Here is a 14,637-nt window from a genome sequence, read left to right on the forward strand (position 1 = left end):
CCTCTGGTTGAAGTCTCAAGCCCAGAGTTAAGAAGTCTGGTGAGGGGTAGGCACTAAGAAAAAACGGTTTCACCAGATGGGCTGTAAGAGGAGCGAACATCCCCCACCCTCCATCATCAGCAGGGGCTCTGTACCACCATCCCATTCAGCGCCACCTTGCATTTCCGTGGGCACCCTGAACAATCTCCCGGTTTTCTTTCTTCCTGGTTGAGATCTTGTTTCTGTCAAAATGAACTATTTATCTGTGTTTCATGAAACGTCACGGATTGTGGGCAAAACCAGGACAAACCCAAACCTCAGAAACAAGAGCCCTCTGATGATACTCACACGCAACTCCCTGAATCTTGAGAGGCTGCAATGAATTTTCTTTTCCCAACACTGAACTTATTCTCTAGAAGCATTTAACCCAGGCGGCATCTGACAGACAAGCCCCCAATGGCCTGAGCATGCCAGATCAACTCATTCTCGAGCTGATTCACCAGGTGAAGCTGTGGACCTGGGCGACCCACCCACGGAGGGAGAGTGAAGATGTCAAAGGGAAGACGTGGCTGTAAGTTTCACCTGGAGGCCTCACATGAAGTTTAATCAAGCTGTAAAATACTCAAGATGTCCAGTGTATAAGGACTATTTCACTTTTGTGTGTGAGACAGAACTAAAACTTCAAAGCTATTTGTCTTTTTATCTAAGATTAGCCATCATGCAAAAACTTACTGGTCAAGCAGATAATAAAATACACAGATCCCATGGAAGGGTTTTTGTACATTTCAGTCCTTGCAGATAACAAAGCCATTATCCACCCTGCATGGTCCTGAGAGTGAGTTCCTTCAATTCTGAAAGCTGCCAGTCCTGGCAGCGCCTGGAGGGTTCATGTGTTATAAATTCTCGAAGCTCTTTTAGCTGCAGTCTGGGCATCTGGTGACTCTTCGTCCTCTTCCTCGGTCCGCTTGTGTTTTAAGAACAAGTCAGACTTTAAGAAGCGGCTGTAACTGTCATACTTCATGAGGTTGAAGATCTAAGGGAAAAGGAAAATTATAAATCATTTAATTTTTATTAAATACCTATCATGTGCTGGGGCTTTCCAGGTGGCACAGTGGCAAAGAACCCTCCTGCCAATGCAGGAGACACAGGAGACGAGGATTCGATCTCTGGGTCGGGAAGATCCCCTGAAGGAAGAAATGGCAACCCACTCCAGTATTCTTGCCTGGAAAATTCTATGGACAGAGGAGCCTGTAGGGGCTACAGTCCATGGGGTGACAAAGAGTTGGACACGAATGAGCAACTGAACGTGGACACGATCGTGTGCCAAGGAGTGCACACGCATGCCAAACACCCAAGGAAAGCTAAAGTAAGTCTTGTGGGTAGACCAGGCAGATTTCCTGGATGTTTAGGGTCACTATGAAATTATCTCCATGGAATACAAGAGCTTAAAGAGCACAAGCAAATCTATATTTTTCATGGAAGTCTAGATTCATACAGTATTGATGCATACCCTTGGGTCAAGAGGTACTTTAAGAATCACCACTTTAAAAAAAATAGAATTACCACTGCATTCGGATTAGATATTACAGGGATGTGGGTCTCCAGGAACTTGAAGTAGCAGAAGAGAAGCCATATCTGTAGAGACGATGAAATAAAGGCCACTATCATATCAGATGATGCTACTATTTAGACCCCCGGAAGTCTGGCAACAAAGGTCTTACACAAACCTATTATTACGCCAAGAAACAAAATGGGGCATATTCAGTGCAGGGCAGAGAAGTGGAATGACAAGCTCAGGCAGGAGGGGCTTTGGGAACAGGCCCTAATTAAAGAAAATAGCAGCCAGCTGCAGGATGCAGACACCTGCTCGCTCACACAGGCCCAGAAGCGCCTCTCTGGGAAAGCAGTCATTCTAATGCACATGTGCCAGCTGCGAGGGGAGGACCCCTGACGCATTAGAGGACTGGTGCCTGCTGCACCCCAAGTTCACAAAGAGCTCCCCCCTTCTAAGCCAGAGTCCCTGTTCCCAACATTCTCCTCCTCCAATGCCTCCCCAGGCTTTGCTGCAGTCCTCCCTTGCCCTGCCAAGGGGTGGGAACAGGGGAAACAAAAGGAAGCACTTTCTGGCTGTCGAGGGACAGTCTCTTATTTTGAGAAGTTTCTCTCCCATCTCAGACCTTCCCACTGGACTCTCAGGACATTGTGCAGACTGAAAATTCACATCACGCAACCTGGCACCTTCACTGACTGCACCGCCATGGGCTCGACAAACAGAAAGTTCCAGGGGCATCTAGAAAGACGCTCGCTGCCAGGCGGGGTCACCAAGTGGGTGGTAAAATATCTTTTAAACCCGCCCTCTCGCCACAGGCACATAAACTGCTTTGCAAATGAAACGCCTGACGGTGTCCACGGACTCGGAACATCTGGCTGGGGGCTGGGAGAACTGGAACTTGGGCTTGACACCTTCGTTTTCCCAAGAGAGCTCCAATCAGGAGAGGACCGCCTACATCGTTTTGCTCTCAGCCGGGTTTGGACTTTGGGTTTTCCTAAAACACTTGAACTGCTGTTTGCCCTTCTGTGAGTGCCCTTCCAGTCTGGTCAAACTGTTCAGAAGGAGTGTGCCTCCAAAGGCCCCTACCTTGCGCCTCTCCAGAGTGGGCCTCTATTTTGTAGCAATCTTGTCATCTTAGACCGCTTCAGTAAGGTTCGGAGAAAGTATTCATTAAAGCCAAAAACCTCCCAGAAAATACAAAAATCATAGGCAGGCGATGCGAAACGCCAATAGTATGTCGCGCAGGTGTGTTACCATCCCTCATCACCACCTGCATTATACAGCCCTTCCAGGCACAGGAACCTCCAAAGGGGACTCTGAGACACCCATCCAGTTCACCGTTTGAAATGATGCTTGAAATCTGACCAATGAAACCAGGCTCGTGAGTGCCCCCGACCCAGGGAACCAAGCCCCCACACCCTCCTCCCAACCAGGCCCGCAGCAGATGGGACCCAGCACCACCAGCAGGATGCGGTTCGACCCAAGTGTCTCGTCTGAGTCTCTGCGTGTGGGAGTGGTGCATCCTGTTTGCCTGCTGCAGCTCTTCGAGAAAAGAAGAAGAAAGGCCGGGGCTGGAGGCGCCCGGCCCGAGGTGGTGGGGGAGGGGGGAGGGGAGGTGGTTCCAGCAGCGGGGCTCAACCTCCGGGAGATGCTTGGCTCTCCCTTCTGCACACTTGGAGCCAGCAAGCTCAGGGAGAGGGGGCTACAAACTATTTAACAAGAGCGCAAGGACCACTCCCAGCTGTGGGCGGGTGTGAGGTGCCCGTGGAGGCCCTCGAGCTGGGGTTTCCCTTTTCAGGAGCCCTCACCTGCCTCCTGGTGAAACCAAGTCACCAGGTAGCAGCTGGAGGCATCAGACCAAGACAGATCTGAAGAAGGAAAGGAGTGTGGCTACAAAGAGCCTCATTTTCTGGGGATAGGAACTGCCTGGGATCTCTGATGGGGTCTTCACTGCCACCAGCAAAGGGTCTCCTGGGCACTGGCCTTGGGGTTCATGGCAATAGGCAGCTTCAACCCAGGCCCCCTCGTGGGTACTCAGCAATGATGACTTAGAGAATGTCCTAAAAATCTCTTTCAAGAAAGTAGCCAAGACTGACCACAGTAGCCTTCATCACAGGGCACATGGTCACAATGGAGGTTCACCCAGTGAATGAGTGGGGCCCATCCACTGAGCAATGACAGAAGGGCTGAGGAAACAATTCAAGGTGCACCAATCCCAGAAACAGTGCCTTCAAACCACATGCCAGGCAGCGCATGGGGCAGCCTCTCTAATCTCCACTGAACCGCTGAGGGCCCCGAACACACAAGGGAAAAAACCGGGCCCAGGAGGTTTGTTGCTTTGCCCCAGTGGCTGGAATATTGTCAGCTCAGCTGCCATGACAAGTACCAACAACTGATGACTTGAAAAGCAGAAATTTCCCTTCTCGGGGCTCTGAAGGCTGAAAGTCCAAGATCAAGGTGACTGCAGGGCTGGTTTCTCCTGAGGACTCTGTCCTTGGCTTGTAGGTGGCTGTCCTCCCCAGCGTCTTCATCTGGTCTCTCCTCTGTGTGTGTCTATGTCCTAATCTCCTCTCCTTAGAAGGACACTGGTCAGATTGAATTAGGACGCACCCCAAGGACCTCATTTAATCACCTCTTTGAAGACCCCCATCTCCAACTAGTCACACTCTGAGGTCCTGGAGCTTAGGAGTCTGACATCTGAATTTGAGGGGGGACACGATTCAGCCTGTGACAGTGAGCAAAAGAGACCGGCAGGATGCAAACACTGGCCGTCCAGCTCTCAAGCCCACACGCCTACCTTCGGGCCATCCCACCACTCGTATGGCAGAGTGAGAGGTAGTCACTAAAAACGAAGGTTGTGCAAAGAGTTTAACGTGGAAAAATGAACATAAGTGTCAAGTGACTGAACACCGAATGTTTAAAGTTCACTAAAACTGAAAACAATGACCCCAGATACATTCTCTAATGTGTTAGCTTGTGTATTTAAGTGGGAAATAAATATCCCCAAAGGTCAGTATAGGAGGTTGAACAATGTGTCCCCCAAATTGACATCCACCTGGAACCTCAGAATGTGACTTTATTTAGGAATAGGGTTAGCTGAGGATCTCGGGATGACATCATCCTGGTTTAGTTCAGTTCAGTTCAGTCGCTCAGTCGTGTCTGACTCTTTGTGACCCCATGAATCGCAGCACGCCAGGCCTCCCTGTCCATCACCAACTCCCAGAGTTCACTCAAACTCATGTCCATCAAGTCGGTGACGCCATCCAGCCATCTCATCCTCTGTCATCCCCTTTTCCTCCTGCCCCCAATCCCTTCCAACATCAGAGTCTTTTCTAATGAGTCAACTCTTCGCATGAGGTGGCCAAAGTACTGGAGTTTCAGCTTTAGCATCAGTCCTTCCAAAGAACAGCCAGGGCCGATCTCCTTTAGAATGAAGTGGTTGGATCTCCTTGCAGTCCAAGGGACTCTCAAGAGTCTTCTCCAACACCACAGTTCAAAAGCATCAATTCTTCTGCGCTCAGCTTTCTTCACAGTTCAACTCACATCCATACATGACCACTGGATTTAAGGTGGGCCCTAAATCCAAGGGGGCTTTCTTTGTGGCTCAGACAGTAAAGCATTTGCCTCCAGTACAAGAGACCTGGTTTCAATCCCTGGATCAGGAAGACCCCCTGGAGGAGGACATGGCAACCCACTCCAGTATCCTTGCCTGCAGAATCCCATGGACAGAGGAGCCTGGTGGGCTATAGTCCATGAGGTGGCAAAGAGACACAATTGAGCAACTTTTCGCTTCACTAAGTCCAAGGAGTGATGTCCTTACAAGAAAAAAAAAAGAGAGAGCACACAGAGAGATAAACAACCAGGAGAAGCCCATGTGAAGACAGGGGCTGGAGGGATGCAGCAATAAGCCAGGGACACCAAGGATTGCCAGGAGCCACCAGGAGCTGGAAGAGAAGAATAGAGTCTCCTCTCCAACTTTCAGAGGAAGCACGGCCCTGCCTGACACTCAGGTTTCAGACTTCTGGCCTCCTGAGCTGTGAGAGAGGGAAAAAAAAAAAAAAGACTATTTTCTTAAGCCACTTAGTTTGCAATCATCTATTACAACAGCTCTTGGAAATGAACACAGGTAAATTATTGACTTCATCTCACTCCTGCTTAAGCGCAGAAAATGAGATGGCCCTTAGGGGTTCCAGAAGGCTCCACAAAACCAGGACTCTCTGATGGGAGAACTGGACTCACCAGGGCTGGACTGTGGTCATCAGCCTGACCACGCACCTCAAGTTGTCTGCAGAGAAGCGAAAGAAGAAGGTGTACCCAGGTGGGCCGGGACTGTGGATAGTGGACCACAGACCAAGGGGGCAGAGCTCTAACTAACACAGACAGCCTTTTGGGGAGACGGGCAGCCGACCAAGCAGAAAACCCAAGTTGGCAGCAAAGTTGCATTTGTACCTTTTTTTTTTTTCCGCCAACACAGCTGTGTCCGCGCAGGTTTCAGATTTCAGCAGCCCCACATCTGGGAGCTACATACCAGGACTGTAAATCGCTTAGTGTTTTGGCCTTGGAATCTAACCCTTAGTCTGCTGGAGGTGGGACTCACAGTGAAAATCAAGAAGGGAGGCTTCCTGCCACGAGGGCCCCCAACTCATGGTTGATACGCAGCAAGATGCCCCACCCTCCCCAGACCCCAGACAGCGCAACTAATTAGGATTTGCCTTTCCATGACGGAAAATATCCATGAGGGGCTGTGATCTGAGACTGTTTTGTCTGCTGCTTTGGAAAGGATTCCGTCACGGACACACACTCAGTCGTGTAGAGAATGAGACGCTTAACCAGCTTTGAGGGCCCCTCCGTGGAAGCTTCATCCCTGTCTCGATCAAGTACATTGCAGGCCTAATAAATCTTCTAACTCATCTTAGAAGACAAGATGGCAGTCCAGTGGTTTGGACTCTGCATTTCCACTGCAAGGGGCACGAGTTCCATCCCTGGTCTGCTGGGGAGCTGAGACCCTGCATGCCATGTGACATGGTCCCTCCAAAAAAACAAAAAACGCAAGGACATTGAAGACCTAAACACATACACGGCAAAGCCTTCTACCAATGTAATTTCAACTGAGTGCCAAGAGGAAAAAACATGAAACCTTTCCTGCAACAGAAAATTTTATTAATGGGATTTCATATTTGCTTCAAGCACTTGATTTAGTTTTGATGTGAAAATGACTGCAAAAGTGCACAAGTGTCCACAAATTGCAGTTCTAGAATGTAATTGCACATGTACACTACAGACAAACTTTCACACCACGCAAATAGATGCAAAGTGTGAAGACAGCCAGCCCTCATGCAAGGATCAGCTGGGTGCTGTAGAGGCTCCTGGGGCAGGGGCACAGCTGGGGACACCCCCACCGCTGGATCAAAGACCACCTTCCCCTCTAGTGAAGGCGGGATGAGAGAGGAGGCCCGAGGGCAGCTGGCGGAGAGCGGGAGAGGAGACAAAGCTCAGGTCGGCCCCGGTCCCAAAGCTCCGGGGAAGGCCACATAGAAGGTTGCGTCACCTGGATGTTGCTCCTGCTTCTGGAACAGGCCCCCTTAGAGGTGGACCATGTGCCAGGGTGAGGTCAGAACTCCAGAGAGAGGCCGAACACACATGGTGACAGCGGCCCCTGCCCCAGGTGAAATCCCCTTGCGAGCCCACGGGTCTGGTGCTATCACATTGTCGGGGGCTGGAGTAGGGAGGAGGTGGCCATCCACTTGTTCCTGAAGTCCCTAATCCTCAAATCCAAAGCTGAAATGACACACCTTCTGCATGGGGTGAAGGTGTTTTATCCTTGCCTTTTGCCATCACGGAGAGAGTTCAGAGCTATACTGGTACCCACCCCGCCCTTCTTCCCTTAAACACTATTTTAAAGTTGTTAAAAAAAAAAAAAAAAAGATATTTCAAACACTGTCCTTCCTGCCCCACCCTCAGAAGCCAAAGGGCTGTGGCAAACGCCAGGATCCAACGCTCCTTGCATTTGAGTGGAAACCCACAAACTGCTCTTTCTGGCTGTGCCCGTTGGAACATGCCATTTTCTGGACTGGGCTTGATCTTTGGGAGCAAAGGTCAGCTGGCACCAAGACTGAGGTGCCCAGGAACCCCTCTCCAGCCACCATCACAGACTACCAGCTGTTCCAGCCCTTCTTACTGAGGTCGACAAAGGAAGAGATTCTTACTTCTTGGGGTCTGGGGAAATTCAAAGAAACGACACTGCTAAAAAAAAAAAAAAAGAGAGAGAGAGAGGTCTGGTGCTTGGTTCCTTTCTCTGTCAAGGATGTGGCTGGGAGCATTGACACCTCACTGAAGTCTTTCTTTTTTTTTTTAAACATCAGAGGTTGAGGACTTCCTTTTCAGTGGAAAAAACCTGCCTCCACTCTCCTCCCCAGACCAGACTTAGCATGCATCAACCCTGAAGCCTGAGGGCCTCCTGGAAAGCTTCAAAATCTGCAGTAAGGAGAAAGAGCACCCTGCCCCCTCAAACCTGCAGCCTTCTCTTTCATGGTCCCATGAGCAAGGATCTTCCCTCTTCTTCAATCTCCTTGCTGTCCTAGGGAACCCATCATTCTACGCTGTGGAATTCAACCCAGAAGGTTCAGAGCAAGACAGGCATGTAAACGGGTGCCCAGAAACTTGTGGAGCAGAATTCTGTTCTAAATCTTTCATCTGCCACAACCTCAAGTCACTGAGCAGATTTCAGAGTGCTCCATTTTCAAACGTTCAGGGTCTGGAGGGATACACAACATGAGGCACAAAGTGAGAGCGAAGAGGCAGGAACTGGGGAATTTTAGCCTTTCATGTCATCTTCTGGATGGCGTCATTTTCTCCTCTTAATCTTTACAATGCACATAGTAATTTTACAATTGTTCAGTCACTCAGTCGTGTCCAGCTCTTTGTGAACCCATGGACTGCAGCACACCAGGCTTCCCTGTCCTTTACTATCTCCCTGAGTTTTCTCAAACTCATGTCTATTGAGTCAATGATACCATCCAACCATCTCATCCTCGGTCACCCTCTTCTCCTCTTGCCTTCAATCTTTCCCAGCATCAGGGTCTTTTCCAATGAGTCAGCTCTTGCTTTTTTTTTTTTTTTTTTTTGCAATTAAAAATAACTTAAAAAATTAACTTGTCCAGGGGACTGGTGCTCCAGTGGCTAAGACTCCAAGTCTCCACTACAGGGGCATGGGTTTGATCCCTGGTCGGGGAACTAGGATTCCGCAGGCTGTGTGGGGCACAGCCAAAAACAAAATTGACTTGTTCAGAATCCTGGGCGAGCCAGTAACAGGATGTGCTCGTGGCTAGTGGTGGCTTAGCGGGTTCCTCTGCTGGCCTTCCTCCCTGGAGCTCCAGCCAAGTGGATGAGCAGGACACCTAGCTGTCAAGGCCAGCACAGACAGGCGCCATCACTTCTCATACAAAGAAAAGCACGTTAGGCTGCTGTGACCAATTTGATCTCTTTAGGTTGTAGTTAATTCTCAGTGTCTCAGTGACTGCTGGGAATGTTCTAGAATTAGCCAGGGCTGGAGGTACAGGAGAGGACGACTGAGCAAGGAAGGCCAAGTGGGAAAAAAGAGAAGAAGGTAAGCGCATTGGTTGGTCTCTGAATGCCAAAGACCATGCCGCCATACCAGCCCCCAGGAAGGGAAGAAGGTGGCAGAGACCAGAAACAGAACAGTGAGAATAAACACCACGGCTTCCCACGGAGCTCGGGCCTCACAGGGCAACCGTGTGGCAGCAAGAGTCCAGCTGAACCAGCAGCGCTGGGTTCTTGCCCCCTTTCCCGTCTTCCAGCTCTGGGAGCTCGGGCTAGCCAGGTCACCTCCCCCTCTAGGGAACTTTCTCCCATAAACTGAGGTGCCAGGTCCCACCTTCCCCAAGACCACTTGAGAGTCAGATGGGAGGCACACACTGAGGCACTGTGTAGACTGTGCAGAAGTGCAGCCTGAGTGTTTTCCCAGGACTCACTAAAGTGTAGAAAACTGCAATATACATTATTTGGTGCTTTTTTAAAAAAAAATGTGGGGCCCTGAGGCTCACTGAGGGTAAGCCACATGAATTCTGCTACATTTCTGAAAGCCACACTAGCCAGGATTTCTGCTTCTCTGGTGGCTCAGATGGTAAAGAATCTGCCTGCAATACAGGAGACGCAGATTCCATCCCTTGGTTGGGAAGATCCCCTGGAGAAGGGAATGGCTACCCACTCCAGTATTCTTGTCTGGAGAATCCCACGGACAGAGGAGCCTGGCAGGCTACAGTCCTTGGGGTCGCACAGAGTTGGTCATGACTGAGCGACTAATACTTTCAATACTTTTCTCCACCTTAGCACCACTGACATTTTGAACCGGATACATCTGCATCGGGGGAGGAGGGTAGGGGGTCGGCCCTGTGCACTGCAGGGGGTTTCACAGCATCCTGGCCTCTACCCGTTAGGTGCCAGGAGCATGCCCACTCCACTTGTGACAACCAAAAATGTCTCCAGACACTGCCCATTCCCCAGAGGGGCAAAACTGCCCCCCGTTAAGAACTGCTGCATGAGGGCAATTTAAAGGACACACGCACAGTTTACACTCATGGAATTAACACTTACAGATTGCACACCAGCCTCTAGGTTAGCACTTCACAGACACGAGTGCATTTCATCCTCACAACTGCCTTATCATAACCCATATTTCACAAACGAGGAAATTGAAGCTCAGACAAGGATGGCATCTTGCCCAAAGTTTCACAGCTGCTAAATGCTCACGTCAAAGAAAAGAGAGACACGTCTAAAGGCACAAGGTTGTGGCCATCAGGGAGTGACTTTTTAACACGGGTCCTTGAAGGCTCACGGACTGCCTTGCGGCGGTGCCTGGAGAGGCAGCCATGTTTGCCGAGAGCCCTGAATTACCGGTGAGGCCACAGAAGCCACACCAGGCAGCAGGACGCAGCTGGGGGGCGGGGGGATGGAGGCCGTCCTGGATCATAAGCTCGCACTTCCCCTCCTGCCTAACCCAACATACAGTGATGATGACATGAGTGTGAGCTTGGTGTCCAGGAAGTGATGGGCAGGGAGCAGGGAGCGAGGGGGCAGGGAGTCAGGCCATTGGGTACAGAGATGAGCCATGCTCAAGAGACTGTGGGTGCGCAACTGACTTTCTAGTAGCAGAGATGGCTGTGCACTGAGTCATCTGCATTCCCTTGCCACCCACCCCCGATGAAGGACAGAAGCAGCTGGCATCAGGGGTCAGAGCCAAGGGGCCTGGCTTTCAAGAGGACCAAACCTTATGAGCCCAGCTGGCACATAGTCACCATTGAAATTAAACTGGTTCCCTCAGGGCCTAACCTCAGCCAGTCCTTCCCAACTTAGCTTCTTCTATCTCCCTCCTTCCCCTCCAGCCACACTGACCTCTTCCAACACACCCAGTGGATTCCTGCCCCAGGGCCTTTGCGTGTGCTGGAAGGTCCTGCCCCCGTCTTCTCACCTGGCTCCCCCTTCTGCCACTCGGATCTTCAAGGAGTACTCCCTGATCACTAGACCCCTCTCGGTCACTCTTAGCCCCATTGCCTATTGTATTTCCGATCCTCATGGTTAGTCAGATGCCAATTTCCTCACTGCACTCACAGTTCCAAGCACAGTCCCCGGTACATAGCAGGCCCCCCACCAATATTAATAGCACAAAGGAATGAAAGAAAAAACAACTTCACACACCAGCAAACCAACTAGAACCGAAATAGACCTCCCAGGGGAAATTTTTTTTTTTAATGTGGACCATCTTTAAAGTCTTTATTGAACTTGTTACAATATTGCTTCTGGGTTTTTTGTTATGTGTTTTTTTTTTAATATTTTGTTTTTTTGGTCCCTAGGCATGTGAGATCTTAACTCCCTGACCCAGGGTCAAACCTGCACCCCTTGCTTTGGAAGGTGAAGTCTTAACCACTGCACCACCAGGGAATTCCCCCAGGGGAATTTTGAAGATTAAAAAGTCGCTGCAGTGAATTGCGATTCATTGAAGAAATCAACTCTTTGTAAGATCATCTCCTCCCCATTCCAGCTTCCTGAAACTTAACTTTATCCAACAACAGCCTTTGACTATAGGCTGAAGTTCCCAAGGATGCTCCCAGTACTACTCTTGCCTCCCCTGGCCTTACTAGTGCGTGCTCAGCAACACAACTGGGCCCCATCAGCAGAGCAAAATTAAATCAGAAAACAATCTCTCCAACGACAAATTTTCTAGATAACAAAGTGTTAAGCCTCCAAACTTCTCTTAAGATATCATTTTAATAAGTATGCAATTCTTATTAAAACATCTAACACACTCTACAGTGACTATGCTGACCACAATATAAGTTTTGCTTGACATTTTAGGGTCTTTAGGATCACCAGCTGCATCACCATCCTGCAGTACTGGGATGCCCCCACTGTGGTGTGCGGGACTATGGTCCCCCGTGCGTGGTGGTTCCCAATCACTGAGCTATGGTTTCGTGTTTTTAGTATCATTTTCTGCCTCCTCCTTGGCTGTTAGCCATTGCTTCTTGCAGCTCCTCACTCCACAGCCTCTACCAGCACTTCAAATAGGCTGTGAACTGAAAAAACCAAAAGGTGTTAGAATTGTGTGTAAACCAAGAATCAATAGGACCTCAGCAAAGATCCAAGAAGCTCTCCTTTAAATGAGATTCATGGATGTCAAGTCATCTCATCTGATGCTCGAGGAAGATTTTCCCATCCTTCTAGGCTTCAGCTGTGCCCCAGAGTCCATGCTGCCCTAATAGCAGCCTCCAGGGCTTGGAGCAATGTCCAGCATGGGGAGGGGTTAAGGCTCCCTAAAGCTTTCCTGGTGAGCTAGTGCTGAAAGCAGCCTGCTCAGAAAGCTCAGCCATAAAGCCAAGTGGTGCTGAATAAAGTCAAGGCTTCCCTAGTAGCTCAGTTGGTAAAGAATCTGCCTGCAATGCAGGAGACCTGGGTTCGATCCCTGGGTCGGGAAGATCTCCTGGAGAAGGAAATGGCAACCCACTCCAGTACTCTCTTGCCTGGAGAATTCCATGGCCAGAAGAGCCTGGCTGAATGAAGTCAGAGCCGCTGAGGAGGGTTTTTAAGTTATCTGAAGTCTTGTGGTTCCAAACATGCTCTCCTCTGCTTCACTCTCCTTAGGAACACAGGGCTCTCGTGGGGGCCTTTGGAGAGCAAAGAACCACAAACCGTGCTGAGCATGCATTTTGATGGTTACCAGCAAGGCCCCTGAGAGACAGAGTTTTACAGGGACTCTATGGAATCAACCCAGATTCCAAGTACCCGTGCTGTGCTTGGTTGCTCAGTCATGTCCTACTCTTTGTGACACTTTGGGCTGCAGCCCACCAAGCTCCTCTGTCCATGGGATTTCCCAGGCAATGATACTGGAGTGGGTCGCCATTTTCTCCTCCAGGGGATCTTCCCAATCCAGGGATTGAAGCCTCGTCCCCTGCAGCTCTGGATTCCTTACCGTTGAGCCTCTGGGGAAGCCCCTCCAAGTACCTTGCTTCCATCCAGTTATGCCCAAGGAAGGCAGTTAGCACCTCTCTCTCCTCCTCAAGTAAATGACTTTCAACAACAGGATATAAAAGTACTTTCTTTACAGGAAGTAGTGTGAAGTGCATTGTGCCACATTTGTTAGATGTGTGTACACATGCATATTTACAGGAAAAAATGATGGAAAGTCTAGACATCAGATGTCAGTGATTCGCTTCAAGTATAAAATTATGATTTTTTTCACTTTTATATTTTGGTGTCCCAAGTTTCTTTTGTTGAGTACATATAATTTTTCTAGCTAGGCAGATGAAAGATTTTTTTAACAAAAATAATTTTTTAAATGTTTTTGGGGCTTGCCTCGTGGTCCAGGGGCTAAGACTCCAGGCTTCCACTGGAGGTGAGCATGGGTTCAATCCCTGGGTAGGGAACTAAGATCTCACATGCTGCATGGTGAGGCCAAAAAACAAAATTAAATTGAAATATTTTTGTCACTTAAAAACATCATCCTCGGTCCCTTGTACTTCCTCTTTTCTGCACCAGCTAAACCTCCCGAGGTCTGAATCCAGTGGGGGTGCCCTGGTCACAGCAGTCCAGCTCCTTTTTGAGACGTGTTGCAGGCCTAACTCTCACAGGAGAGCAGGGTCTTTGGGAGACCAAGGTGAGAGCACCTCATTCCTTGCTGCTGCCTAGGCTTCTGCAGTCCCAGAAAAGGGCTGTATTCACATGTAACCCCTCTGCTCCAGCTCCTGGAGCTTTGAGGAGCTGTGAGGGGCTGTGTGAGTCCAGAGTACAGTCTTATTTTTTTCCCTTCGGCCACACCTCATGCCGTGTGGAACTTTCCCGACCAGGGATCCAACCTGAGCCCTGTGCAGTGCAAGCACAGAGTCTTAACCACTGCACTGCCAGGGAAGCCCCCAGAGTACAGTCTGTGAAGGCAGGTGCATCAGCCTCCAGCATGTCCTAGACCTGTGGGACTCTGTGCTAACAAACCATGTAGTGTCCCGAACCTTGCTTTTCTCATCATCAAAATGGGAGCACAACTCCTCACTGGAGATTAAATGAGATGATACGTGCCAAGGGGGCACAGAAGGGCGCCCCTGAAGCGTGGACATTGTTCTTATGGAGAACACCTAGAACACAGGAGTGTCCGTGCAGGGTCTCACCCTGGCCTCCCTTCACAGTACCCTAGGAAGCTTGTAAATGGTTCTGAGGTCGGGGTGAAGCGGAGACTCCCATGTGGCTCCAGCCACAAGCACTGCCTTTAACCTTGCCTTCCTTTCCCTCCACAAGCCCATGTCCACAGCATCCCTCCCATCTGCTCGACGTCACCACCTCCAGGAGGCCCTCAACAAGTCTCCCATGCTAACTGTAGAGTTCCTCCCAGATTTGAGGTCGAATTCATGTGGAATTTGCGTTTGCCACTGTACCCACTGGAAAACGTTCTCAAGTTAATTCTCATATTTGTAATTTCTACCTATTTGTTTTCTATCTGATGTTGAGCAGATGAAGCTTTCTGGATGCTGGGACACGCTCTGGGCTCTGTGCACAATCCAGCTGATCAAAATACAAGGCCAACTGATGCTGTAGACCAGTGGCTT

At 49.7% G+C, this 14,637-nt stretch overlaps 1 protein-coding gene across 1 annotated transcript in view; it reads right to left on the reverse strand.

Annotated features, from left to right (window-relative positions):
* Positions 1-647: 647 nt before the first annotated feature.
* Positions 648-14,637, reverse strand: part of RGS10 (regulator of G protein signaling 10) — a 39,187-nt gene continuing 25,197 nt past the window's right edge. The window contains exon 5 of the mRNA XM_052661145.1: positions 648-1,012. Coding sequence (XP_052517105.1) covers positions 866-1,012 — 147 coding nt within the window. The 3' untranslated portion in view covers positions 648-865. The remainder of the gene's footprint in view (positions 1,013-14,637) is intronic.

The sequence above is a fragment of the Budorcas taxicolor genome, chromosome 23 (genome assembly GCF_023091745.1).
Source record: "Budorcas taxicolor isolate Tak-1 chromosome 23, Takin1.1, whole genome shotgun sequence".
Classification (NCBI taxonomy): Eukaryota; Metazoa; Chordata; class Mammalia; order Artiodactyla; family Bovidae; genus Budorcas; species Budorcas taxicolor.